Raw genomic sequence first — 14,243 nt, forward strand, 5'->3', positions numbered from 1 at the left:
GGCTTTCCGCAAGGTTGAGGAGTGTGTTTATGGGAATTTTTGACCATTCTTCCCGAAGCGTATTTGTGAGGTCACACACTAATGTTGGACGGGAAGGCCTGGCTCTCAGTCTCCACTCTGATTCATCCCAAGGGTGTTCTATCGGGTTGAGGTCAGGACTCTGTGCAGGACATTTAAGTTCATCCACACCAAACACTCTCCTCCATGTCTTTATGGACCTTGCTTTGTGCACTGGTGCACAGTCATGTTGGAACAGGAAGGGTCCATCCCCAAACTGTTCCCACAAAGTTGGGAGCCTGGAATTGTCCAACATCTCTTGGTATGCTGAAGCATTCAGAGTTCCTTTCGCTGGAACTAAGGGGCCAAGCCCAGTCCTGAAAAACAACCCCACACCGTAACCCCCCCTCTACCAAACTCTAGAGTCCAATGGCGGCGTGCTTTACACAACTACATCCGACGCTTTGCATTGCACTTGCTGATGTATGAATGGATGCAGCTGCTCGGCCATGGAAACCTATTCCATGAAGCTCTCTACGCACTGTTCTTGAGCTAGTCTGAAGGCCACATGAAGTTTGTAGGTCTGTAACAATTGACTCTGCAGAAAGTGCTCGATCTCTGCGCACTAGCGCCTCAGCACAGGGACCACAATAGAAATAAGCCTTAGAGCTTTATTGTGTTTTTTATCCTCGGTGATGATGACTAGTTGTTGTAAGTGCTTATGTGCTCCTTTCTGTGCGTTCACCAAATTAAATCAATCAATCAGCATCCACTGAGCCCACTCCGTCATTTTACATGGCCTACCACTTCTTGGCTGAGTTGCTGTCGTTCCCAATCGTTTCCACTTTGTTATAATACAGTTGACTGTGGAATATTTAGGAGCAAGGAAATTTCACGACTGGACTTGCACAGGTGGCATCCTATCACAGTACCACGCTGGAATTCACTGAGCTCCTGAGAGCGACCCATTCCTTCACAAATGTTTGTAGAAACAGTCTGCATGCCTAGGTGCTTGCTTTTATACACCTTGTGGCCATGGAAGTGATTGGAACACTTGATTTCAATTATTTGGATGGGTGAGTGAAGTAGTGTAGATGGTGCAACTCAGTCCATCTGACAACAGTTACATTCATCAAACATTTTTAACAGACTTTTGCTCATTTTAGAACAGCCTCTGCAACAGGTAGTGTTTTTTTTTTAATTCATTTAAATTGGCAGTGAAAGCCAATGTGCTAATCTTGAATTATTCAAGTAAATCACCACCTGGGTTTCACTGGTGTTGCTCTGGGGGGAAATTATCTTTAAACAGCTTGTTGGGATCTCTAAATCAATACATCCATGTCCTCCCTGCTAGCTTTTCAAACACACACAACATACACATGCAGTTATATATAGGGTGATTATGCAATTTATTGGGTTGTGTTGAATGCATCCGGTGATGTAATGAATCTAAATGGAGCTCCCTTGAGCCATCTCAATCCAGCAAAGTAAACATGTTTGGTAGAGTTCAACGAAAGCTTCTCCGCGGTCCATTTCAGGGTCTTAAAGCACCTTCAACAATATTAATAACAAAACCCAGTAAATTTCTGTTACCTTCACAGCTGTATTACACAGTTGTCTGTCCATGGCTGCCTGTGCCATGTGTGTGTTTTTTTAGGTCACTTGCATGACGTTTGAGGCCGTATTGATCCCATTAGCACACGTTCCTCCCACCCAGAGGCAAGACACACGCCATGTTGCTGTCTTAAGAATCTCATTCAAGCATGAAACAGACTGCGCTTGCATAATAACACCACTACGCACAGCTGTGGCTATTTGTAGAATTGTTATTATCACATCTATTTGTAAAGCATCCGGCAGTGATATCTCACTCATTATCATAAAAGGGTCTACGTGTAACTTTTTACATGTATTAATAATTTTAGCAGCCTGTAGTCTGAATTATATGTAAAGGACTCGGGCCACATCTGAGTAAATAATTCTGACTTCTCCATTAGCAGAGATTTCACCTGTCTTCAACACATCTGGTTTCACATCAGTGTTTGCAGTGTATATACTTTTGTGGAGCTCAGCCTACCAGTTTTAACCGGCATTCACTGCCATTCATGTTGAAATGGTGAGTAAAACACTCCACGAGACTGTTAAGTCCTTGTGAAATCCGCCACGTCATCTATTTTGTCAAAAAATACTGTATTACCCTGATAAGGCCATTAAAATGTGTGCATTGATATCAGATCATGTCCAGGGCTAGAAGCAGCTTCTGGGTGAACATGTTAATGGACTGTTAAAAGACCGTTCATCATGAGCATCCTGCTCGTTGTGTAAAGGGTCCTGAGATAACTTTTGTCGTGGTATGACACTATAAATACAATTGAATTGAATGCTGAGTTGAAACCAACAAACAAAATTCTGATGTAGGTGTTAATATTTTCAAGATGTGCTATGTCTGAGGGGAGGGCAGTGGATACGTCATCCTCTGTGATTCTATTGGCTCTGTATGTAAGGTGGTGAGGCTCCAAGCCTTGTTGGTGATGTGATGGAAAACTAGTTTCTCAAAGCACTTCATCAGGATGGCGGTGAGTCGGGACAGGAGGTGGGACTGGGACACGGCAGACCTTTTATGTACAGGGATGATGGTGGCTGTCTTGAAGCAGGTGGGAACACTCTCCTATGACAGTGATATGTAGAAAATGTCAGTGATGACATCAGATAGCTGGTCATCACTATGTACTTTGTACATGTCCAAGGATGTAATCAGGCCAAACATTACTCATACTCTGATCAGGGTTTTCCCTCACATCCTAATGACAGTGGACGGTCTTCTGGAGGCAGGGCCGACTTGACAGCTGACAAATGTGAGGAGGTCCTGCTTCCTGCTTTTGTAGCCGTGAAATATCTTTAGTGTTGTATCTTTAGTGGTGTTGAGGTCTCTCACCAGTCTTTACTTTACTTTAATACACATTATTTATGTCATATAGTATGCAGTATACACATGGTCCTGCCTGCTTTATGACTTGTTAGAACTGTCAATGTAAAAAAATGGCAAAGAAGAGTGCAATTTCATAAATTGTGTTGTATCCGTCAGGATTCCCAATGGCGTCTGGAAGTGATTATTTCGTTTATAGTGTTCATATTGAAACAGACTTTACAAACTGCTTCAAAAATCACAAATCAGTGAAATTGGCAAACAACCTGAAGAAATGACGTTTAATTATTTGATTTTTCCCCCTTGCCCCACCTTTACCTTCCCACTGACATCATGCTTTCGAATTTGCCTATCATGTACAGATGACTCCAGAAAACTGCCTGGTCGGAAGCAGATGTTGTCAATAGTGGATGTATGAGTTTTTAATTATATATTTGAGTGATAACATTTGTGGGGGGAAATAAACTGAAGTCTGAAGCATGCGTGTTTTTACCAGTTCATGTGTGGGAAATGCAGTTGTGGTTTTTGTGGGCATGCTTTTGCCCTCAAGTGTGTATACGACTCCAAAGCCCTGCTCATTCACATAGCCCCGCTACTGTAAATGACTAAATGCAGTATAACAACCTTACCCTGGGGATCCTGAAGAAAACAAATTAAATTAAAAACATGTTCCAATCTGTGTTATTTTCGTTGCATTTTGAATATATTGCTATGCAATGTGTAAGGTAAGGTTAATGGTAAATAAATAAACTAGGAGGGAGAGAAAGGGTGACCAAAAAACAGGATGGAAGATGATAGGATGTCTAAATGCTACCAGGTCCCCAAAATGGTTCCCGACCACCCACTTCATTTCTCCTGTGACTTTAAATTCTTCCTACCAGCATCGCTGTCACAATTGTTCATAGAGTCCCCCTGGAACTTTCTTATATCAAAACCTCTAAGATTGTTTCAAATAAACATTGGTTGTGACTCGCTTTACTCTTCAAAAGAGATCAAACAGCTGCTCTTACTCACACCTGTTCTCCCAGGGTGACACTGACGCACATACTGCTCTGTGCAATAACTACTGAAACGACATCTCACTCGTTCAGCAGCTCAAATCTGGAGGCATACAGCTAAAAGAATATATATATATATATATATATATATATATATATATATATATATATATATATATAAAAAGTGAAGACAAACAATGTAATCCAGCTTTATGCACGAGTGTGTCGTGTGTGGGCACATGTGGGTGTTTGCCTTTGTTTCAGGTGTGTGTACATATTTGTGAGCGGAGGAAACAGGGTAAAAGAGGGGGGGGGGGGGGATAAAGCAAAAAAAGCAATATGGTGAGGGAGAGAGACAGAGAGAGCGAGAGAGAGAGAGAGAGAGAGAGAGAAAGAGAGAATGTCACTGTGTGTTTTCAAGGCATTAGCCACATTCTGTCTGTCTGTGCCCCAACTCATGGGCGGTAGGCACCCAAAACAGAGGCAGGAGAGAGCATAATGACTGAGGTCACGGTCTGCGTAATTTTCTGCGATGAATATGTCCCACCAAGAGACAGCCTTAATAACTCCACTCATGTTTTATTTTGCCTCTCAGCCACCAGAATGCTGTGGGGAATTAATCAGGATGGTGTCTACCTGCCACCACGCTGGCCAGCTGCTTTGTCTGGGTGATGGGGTTCACACGGCGCGCCTCCACAATGGCTGAAGCTATTTTCCTGGCATTTCTTTCTTCCCCATATGCAGTGAGGATGGATGCAAGAGCCTGTTGATCTAAGGTATTCACCACGTCAGCAGCACTGGGCATGTCGGGGTACCTACGCACAAAGAGAAGCCCAATTAAGCCGTTTGACGTCACATCCTTGCTGACAGTGGCACATTCTGACAACTCTGAGATACAGCTGAAAACCTTTACAGCTGACAGTTATGAATAGAATGATTGTGAAGGAATGAAATGAAAAATGCACCCAGTGCAATAGCTCATAATGTGGTTATCTGAACTCGTCGCTTTGCACATTTTGCTGACCTTGTAAATGATTCATATTTCTGAAAACATTCAAGAAGCTATACATTACAATGCATATCTATCTATCTATCTATCTATCTATCTATCTATCTATCTATCTATCTATCTATCTATCTATCTATCTATCTATCTATCTATCTATCTATCTATCTATCCGTCCATCCATCCACACACACTTCAGTAGTATAACACATCACATCATTTTTTAAATTATTTTTGCAGTCGTTTTATGGCTGTAAAACTAATGCTATTATTTCAATTAAATTGTGGAAGTATTATTTCTTTGATAATAAGTAGTATTAAATTGTAACTTTATAAGGAATGTTGTTGATTAATACAGTTTTTTTTAGGTAAACACAGAGGTAAACACAGCAAATGTGAGTGTGCTCGGATGGATAAACTATGAAATGATAACACATTTAAATCAATATATTTTTTAACATTTCTTATTACTTCCAGTCCACTATATAATAAGGATGCACAATATTGGATTTTTTGCCAATATCAGATATGCCGATATTTTAAAACTCATTTGGCTGATAACCGATATCGATACCTATATATACACACACATTTCCCCCCCACACCTAATTGCAGGGATCATCAAGTCTCTTCTGTAGTGAAATACTCTTATTGTGTTGGCCCAACGGCAAATGCAGACATAAAATACAAAGCTTAAAATCATGAAATATTCATTCCTTGTTCAAAATAAGAAAAATACTTAAACAAGTTAAGTAAAACATGGCATATTTATTTATGACAATTGATTTTAACAATACAAGTACTTAAAACAGTTGTTGTAAATGACCGCTTGCAACTCTGGTAAGGCTACATCAGAAAAATACCTCCGACTTGGTACCGCGTAGCGAGGCTCAACGTATCCGAAATCTGCAGAATCAGACGTCTTCAACGGATGAAAAAGGCTGGTTGTTTCTGAGTGATGGTGTTTGCCCTTGGGTGGCCGCGGTTGTAATTCTTGGCTTCATCCAAGGACTGTAGAAGAGGCAGCTGCTGAGTTCTTCTCTCGCAGGTCACCTGTTGTTTCCCCGTGTCCTTCTTTGTTGTCACAAACTCATTGTAACATTCCGGATGACGGTTCTTCAAATGGACTATTAAGTTTGTGGTGTTAAAAGAATGCGTCTTGGCTCCTCCTCGCTCACCGACGCTGAACAATCATTGCAAGTAGAAACTTTGCTATCCGTTTCCGACACCTTAAAAAACTTCCAGACCGCCGACATTTTGAACTTCTCCCTCGCTCTGCTGCAAGTTGACGTAGGTGACGTGTCACGTCGCAGTGCACACGCAATCCTTGCACCCATGGGCAATTAATCTGATCCAATCAAGGAAGCAGCAGTCTTTATTTATCGGTTTAATATATCGGCGTGTTATCCGATACGTACATTTTAACATCAATATTATCGGCAAGGTATCGGCCGATACCGATACCTTGCCGATAATATCGTGCATCCCTACTATATACACTGCAAAAAAAATGAAGGGACCACTTATATCACACATCAGATCTTGATCAACGAAATATTCAAGTGGAAAATATTAACTGATGTACAAAATGATCAACAGTAAATCCAAACATCATCAACCCATTGAGGGCTGGATTCAAAATCACACCGAAAATCAAAGCAAAATATTTAAATCACAGGCTGATCCAACTTGTGCAAATTTCATCACGGCAACTCATAATGTGACTCAGGAGTGTGTTTAGCCCCCGCGTGCCTGTACGCACTCCTGACAATGCACTCCTGTCTGGGCTGCACCTGATGAGTCAGCGGATGGTGTGGGGGATCTCCTCCCAGACCTGGATCAGGGCATCGTTGAGCACCTGGACAGTCTGTGGTGGAACTTGTCAGCGTTGGATGCACTGATACATTACATCCTGTCGGTGCTCAATGGATTTATGTCAGGGGAACGTGGGGCCGTCAATGGCATCAATGCCTTCGTCATCCAGGAACTGCTTACACACTCTGGACACCAGGAGGAACCCTGCACAGCACTGGTCTCCTGGTATCTCCTGCATGCTCTTGTGCTGAGAGACATAGCAATCCTTCTTGTGACCTCACGTGGATGGATGAGCCATCCAGGAAGAGCTAGACTACCTGTGAACCTGATTGGTCTGCGTGTCCATGCTACAAGAAGTGACAAGGACACGAGCAGAATGCAGAACTAGAGAAGAATCAGTCAGGAAGGAGAAGGAGAGAGCAACGGTCTGTGGCCTTCACATCCCTTTTGGGCTTTGTCTTGATTTTGCCTCCATTGCTCCTGTTGTCACTTTCATTTGTACCAAAGCAGGTGAAACTGATTCACAATCACTTGAGCTTCCTAAATGGACGGATTGACATCCTTGAAGTTTAACTGACTCGGTGTTATACTGTGATGATTAAGTGTTCCTTACATTTTTTGAGCAGTATACATCAATATGATACGACATACGATATGACTATTTATCAGCCTGCTTCTACTTTAAGGTTTATTTCAACATTTCATTTTGACACAAACCCAATCACAGGTAAAATGAACAAAAACTAAATTCTGAAAGAATATAATTCTGTAAAAGTGAAATTTGTCATGTACCGTTTCTTATTCATGATTTTTTTACAAAGGCAGAATAAATCAAATTTAGTGTCATTATATTACCTTTTTGTGTCACGCAATTTTTGCAATTAATAAGAGCATATAACTAAATTAAAAGTAATATTCACTTATTCAATTTTAATCAAAAAACGAAATAATATAATAATAATGACACATGTCATGCTACACCGCACTTTGACATCACTGCTCAGTACGGGAGCAATGTCAAAGCGCTAGTAATTCTGCTTAACCAGCACTTCACATTATTATTAGGAGAATTAAGTCTCGTGCTTTGTGTCCAGTTTTGTTAATGCAGCATTGTTGGTCAAACTGAGATCCAACAGCAGATCTACTATGTTGCAAATGGCTTACCTCTCTCCATCCATTCTCATGTCCAAGGGCCCATTCTTGCTGAGGGAGAAGCCTCGCTCCGCCTGATCCATCTGCATGGAGGAGCAGCCAGCGTCCAACAGGACAGCATCAATGCTGCCTGGCTTAATGTTCATGTTAGACAGCAGGGCTTCAAGCTCGCTGAATCGGCCAAGCAATGGTTTCACACGGCCGCTAGAGAAAGATTAGGGAGAGGAATAGCTTTATTAGATATTTGTATATCATATATGGCTGCTGTCAAAATAATGGCCTTGTTTAAATGGATTTGGGGAAGTAAAAAAAAAACAATTTCAGTGACATCCAGTGTTTTCAAAAGTAGAGTAATATTTAATTGTCGTTCAGCTCACAGTCAGAAGGTGAGAAGAACAAGGTATGAAACTAATGCATCACTTTATTGGGTGTGTGAGTGCAAGCTAAATACCTTTTACTAATAAGGTCATCAGTTAAATAATTTTAATAGTGATTGGCTAGCTTTTCTTTATAGTTTTGTGCATGGGGCAGCAAAACCAGTAAAGTTACGTTGATATAGAATTGATATATAAAACCTGTCCACAGATCATCACATTTAAGCTTGGATCCGACAAAAACATTTTCATATCAATGTTTTAATTTATCTGATAGCTAGACTTGATTATTAATATGAAAGCTACATGACTCACAACTGAAGATGAGCGCTAAGTTCTACGGTTTATGGGAAATATAGACTGCTTCTATATTGTACAGCGTCACAAATACAATGTAAAACACCCACACTCAACATCCAGCAAGTCAAGGTAATATTAATAATTTTAAGCAAATATTTTCATGGGAAGTCCACGTGAGATATACAGTCAAATGGAAACCCACAATAGCTCAAGTTTCAGTCAATCATTTAAAAGGGAATCAGGTGTTTCTTGGAAGCCTGCTAGCTCTCTTAGCTGGCCCATTCAGATCCTTCCTTGTCACTGACGGAGCAAGACACCGTGTACACAGTCACCTCCTCATGCATGGGTGCTGAGCTTCTCCAGCCACATTCATGCATTTCTCATATGACCTTTTGTGTGAACAAAGATGATGGTAGAATAAGCAACAGGAGCATTTATATATTAGGAACGAAGGCTCTTCTGCAGCCTTCTTCAACCATTGTTTCTAGTGAAGCTATTACTCATGGCACGTCTTAGAAAATACTACTGCTGCTATAGCATGTCATTCAAACACTCATTTAATGGCATGCATTTTCAGTTTGCCTACTGTTGAATGAGCATTTTCTCAAATTGCAAAGCCAAGCCATGGTTTTGTTTACTTTCTGTGGACTGTATGTATAACAGACTGCTCTAAATGAATGGAAGAGAGGGGTTAAATTAACAAAGTGAATAAAGATATTTGGATAACATGGTCTGAATTAGCTTTGTGCAGTAGGGCTGAGCGGTATAGGAAATAATTAATTGAATTTTTTAGACCCAATATTGCAATTCAGTATGGACATTTTGTTTTCAGTTCACAAATGTCCTTATCTCCTGTATTATTCACTATGAACGAGCAATAAATCAATCTCTTGTGTGACCAGCACAACACTGGATACAGACAACATATTTCACGGAAGCAAGGCCTACGTGTTTTGGTGAAATGAGATGAATTGATGCATGAGTTGATGAATAACATATCTTTGTTTTGCTGTTGAATTGATATTAAAAATGATTGTCAAAACCATCAATCCCAGAATATAATAATTTGCTACTTCAATCCTTGTAAACATGTAATATAATTACCTTGACTTTATTTAAATACAATCTGAAAGAAGAACAACAAAGCACTGCAGAGCAACAGGCCTGGTGCGAACATTAATGTGAATCTCACTGATCTCCAGTCAGTATCAGTATAGTAACCGATCACACAAACTAACTAGGTATTTCGTAGCTAACCAGTGGGAATAAACAAAAAGCGGTAAAAGGGCACATTCTAACGCCACTACTCCATCATACACACTGATCTTAAGTATTGCATGATCTCATGAGTTTAGCTTCCCAACTGTAAACGTATTATGGAATTTTAGGCTTCTGGTGTCATTTAGCCCACACAGTGTGTAAATAGCGATTGAAATTAAAAATTACGCCTATTTCTGACTGATCTGAACTTTTATAATTAAAATCATTAGACCTTAATTTATTATTTGATTACCCTGCTGCTACTACTACTCTCGACAGGGACACAAGTTCTCAGCTGAGTGTGCACATTCATATAGAGCATGTGGGGGTGGGACTGATACAGACAGATAGGCATGTTACTCTGTCATCATGCTGGCACTGTTTTCAAGCGAAGGCTAGTGGTCATAAAATGTGCACGCACAGCGAATCGCAACTATTTCATTAGAATAAAAAAATGAATGTAATAAAGTAGCCAGCTAAATGAAAAGTTAGCTCTTTAACCAGGAAGTCAGCGCCTACACAAGTTTTCATCCTCAACTGATCCCCTATAGTTCTAGTTTAGTTCATTTATACTAAAGCTACACTATAATGTGACTTTCCCTTTCCTTAACAGACATTTGATTCAATTTGAAAGTTGACCCTTTTATGGACGCAACAATGACTCCACCTTTCTCAAGATTAACTATGGGCACGCAAGGAAAAAACACAAAAAAAACAACGGAGCATCTTACCCACGCTGCCAGGGCCTTCCTTTGCTTTTCTGTTATTCACCATCCCGCACAGTGACTGATTTGTTGAAAAATCTATAGTAAAAGCTTTGTTGTTCTCTCTCATCAGCTGCACAATCCCTTTCTGTTGTTGCCCTCTCAGTGGCACTCTACCCACCGTATCCATAACATATATACTGCAAGTTTAAACCTTTTTGGTGAAAGTTCGCAAACTTTTTATCTCATTGATTTTCCAACATTTTAGCCATTGTGGATTCTTGTTCAAGCATTTTACTGGCGGTCAAACAGATGAATATGTTGTTGCCTCAAAGCTTTAACTGGCATACAATGCTTTGATCAAATATCAATAAATTCTTGGTTTCACAGGCATGGAAAACAAGCAGGCCATTTAACCACATTTGAACCAGATCCCAATTCTAATTATATTGTCCACTGATAGAGGGTGTTCTCTTGAAATGAGAGGTCTGTGGTCTGGCCAGGGCTCTTCAACGACCACACAACAGAGACATGAGCGGCCAAATGTGGCTTTGAAATGGCCCCTCTGTCCAGTTGCACAATGACAGCAACGTTTTTTATGACGTTCAGCGTCATGTCAGGGGAAAGACAAACCAAGACATGCATGACTGCAAAGTTTGCAGTGCAAACACGCCTCCTTTGCGCAGAATGAGCGTACAGATGTGATGGATGTTCGCCAGCTTCTACACAAGAGCCATTGGCAGTTCATTTGAAGTGCACAAAGAATTATTGAATTGGAGTCTGCATGAAACTACCAAAGGCAAAGCTGATTCAATGTCGTTAAAAGTGTTGTGAACATGGAGGCTTTTACAAGCGTTGAGCTTTTGGTACCAATGGCACACCATCGATGCGAGGACGATGCATTTAATTTGCTGCGCTGTGTCCGATACACACATGCTTCATACAACAGGTGGGTAACGCTCAACAACTATTAATATGTGGTTATTAAAGATCCCATATAGGGCTGCAACGATTCATCGAGTTACTCGATTAACTCGATTATGAAAATTCCTCGAGGCAAAACATCTGCCTCGAAGCCTCGTTAAATTCCTATGACGCGCCTATGTGCAGGGATCCGATTGTTCCACACGGACCGTTGTTCAGGAAGCACACCAGCGCGTCATACACGGTCATTCATTCTGAATTTAGTTGGCGCGATGGCGGAAAGTCAGACTCAGAATGTCCGTAAACGACAGAGAGTATCGGGGCTAAACAACGGTATCCTGCTTGCCCATGTGAGCGATTTATTTCTGACAACAAAACGAGTGCGTAAAGTTGTAACATATGTGACTAGATGTCTCCTCGTCTCCGTGGCGCATTTCTCCGTTTTGTTTGAATATCGATCTCTTCTCATCTGCCATCTTGCGAGTGACGTATAGAGTTACGTTTATGCATCGGACGCTCGTATTGGCCCCCGTAGCAGCTTTTACAGCCAATTGGAAAGCCTGATTTACGCTTGGCTGTGAGTTGTTGTGTTTGCCCAAACGGACGGAGGAGTTCAAAGCAGAGAAAAGAATGGTCAAACAGTTACTGTAGTGATAGAGAAAGCTAAATACATAAATGGCACAGAAGAAGTACACTATATACACACATATTTAGGGCAGGGAGAGGAAAGGGCCATTGCTGGCAAAACAAAACGTAAATTAAATGTTATCCATGTTTTATCCAAGTTGATTTAACTGTATTGTTGTTAAATTCTCACTGGCACTTAATAAATGGGCTTAGTTTTGGAGCCAAATTTTGGAGTTGGAATGAATACCTCTGTTTATTTTTTTTAGAAATGCTTGATCATTTTACAGCCACATCATTTTCCTTATGCATTATTTGTTTTGGTTTGTTAAAAAACGCAATTTTTTTTTATCCGATTCCTCGATTAATCGATCGATAAAGTGCTAAATTAATCGATTACAAAAAGAATCGATAGCTGCAGCCCTAATCCCATATTATACTGTTATTCCTCAATTCCACACAGCTGTCAGAGGTCGAACAACACTGTTTTCGATATGCATTGCCCAAACCCATCCATGGTCCTGAATTTCATCTGTCTAAAACTTGCTCAAATGAGCTGTGCTTAGCTCTCCTGAGAACAGGCTGTTTCTGTGCCTGGATATCTTCTATTATCGTGCAGAGGAGTTCGGCTAAATGCAAATGACTCCTTTCGTTACGTAACAACAGGAGCTGAATCTGAACATCCTGTAGGAGTGCCGTTGTACCAGTGGGTGGGCTGCAGAGACCATGCAGGAGTCACTAGTTTTCCTCATTCTGTGAGTTGACAGGCTCAGGGAGGACCAGTTTATAGGTGTAGAGACCAGAGAAAACCTGTTTTTCATATTATGGGACCTTTAAAGCAGATCGTCTTCATAAACGTAAATCCTTTTTAATTTTGATCTTACAGGAGGGGATTTACAGATCAGATGAATGAGCTTGCCCTGAAATCACAGCGTTCTTGCAGGATAGCGTTCGATGTGATAGTAATATGAAGTTCTTGCTGAGGCCAAAATCTGTCAGACATTTATGCACACATGAATGTGTTTCAGTGTAAACTGTTCAAAGAAGGCTTTTCATCTTACCATACAAATTCAGTAGACTTTCCCGCCTGTGAAGAGATAGGCAAAGATGTCTCCGAATGCGAGAAAACATTTCTTAAGCAGAGTCGACATGGAAACACCACCGCAGAGTTCAAGATTCCTACGCCATGCAGCCACAAATTCCCTTATTCACTGAACCCCTCTCTGCTGCTCTCAGTGAGCAACCTGTGCAAATACAGTCAGACCCCTTCTTTCATGCAAAGTGCAATGAGAGGGAAATTTCATTTTGGAGACTACTACCCGAGTCCCGCTTTCCACTCCTCTGGTATTTTGCAATCTCAATGGCTACCATGTTTAAGAGCACTTACATCTGCAAGAGCAACAATGAAGCACATCAAGTCAAAAGGGACAAACAGGAATCTCTGTTCCATTCATGCAAATTAGCAAAAGATACCTCTTTAAGACCTGGGTGAGGGCCGATGGCTTTTGAGATGAATGAATGGATGGATGCGTCATGGAATGGGAGGGCAGAGTTGTTTTTGAGACACCATTACACTGAAATATTTATATTTCACTAAGGAATGTGGATGTTTTCATTTTGTGTTAAGCTGATTTAATAGGAGCATTACTTAATGCGTTGGTATATACAACATAGAAATGCTGGTATAATAAACTTTTATTAACTGTATACACTTTGATCTTCCCATAAAATGCGTAGTTCTAATAGGCTAATTGCGTGATGGGGTTACAGTGACCTATGGTGGAAGTGCACAGTCATAATCTGGCCCTCTGGATGTGAGGATAACATCTCTGTAGTCCTCTATAACAAAAAGCCCATCTCAGACCTACGGTGAATGAGTGACTCATGTGTATGAATGGCTTTGGAGAGAGAAGAGAGGGGACAGAGCTCCACTGACTGGTGAACCCACACGCCTTCCAGTGAGCTTTACACAAGTCAAGGCTGTGTAAAATGATTCCTGAATTCCTTCCTCATTTTGTTAGTGTTGGGGAAGAGAAGGAACGAAGCTGGTCTATGCAGGTCACCTTCTCTGTTTATCTGCAGAGACAGTTTTGTGGTGCTGTCAGTGCCAGCCAGCATGCTTACTGGCAAAGGAGGGTCGAGAGCAGCAACTTAGTGTAGCAT

At 41.0% G+C, this 14,243-nt stretch overlaps 1 protein-coding gene across 1 annotated transcript in view; it reads right to left on the bottom strand.

Moving 5' to 3' along the window:
• mettl15 (methyltransferase 15, mitochondrial 12S rRNA N4-cytidine) overlaps positions 1-14,243 on the bottom strand; it is a 43,472-nt gene that overhangs the window by 3,164 nt on the left and 26,065 nt on the right. The window contains exons 4-5 of the mRNA XM_084014971.1: positions 7,907-8,098; positions 4,558-4,736 (exon numbers count right to left, since the gene is read on the bottom strand). Coding sequence (XP_083871097.1) covers positions 4,558-4,736; positions 7,907-8,098 — 371 coding nt within the window. The remainder of the gene's footprint in view (positions 1-4,557; positions 4,737-7,906; positions 8,099-14,243) is intronic.

This window comes from Eutrigla gurnardus (assembly GCF_963514095.1).
Source record: "Eutrigla gurnardus genome assembly, chromosome: 1".
Classification (NCBI taxonomy): Eukaryota; Metazoa; Chordata; class Actinopteri; order Perciformes; family Triglidae; genus Eutrigla; species Eutrigla gurnardus.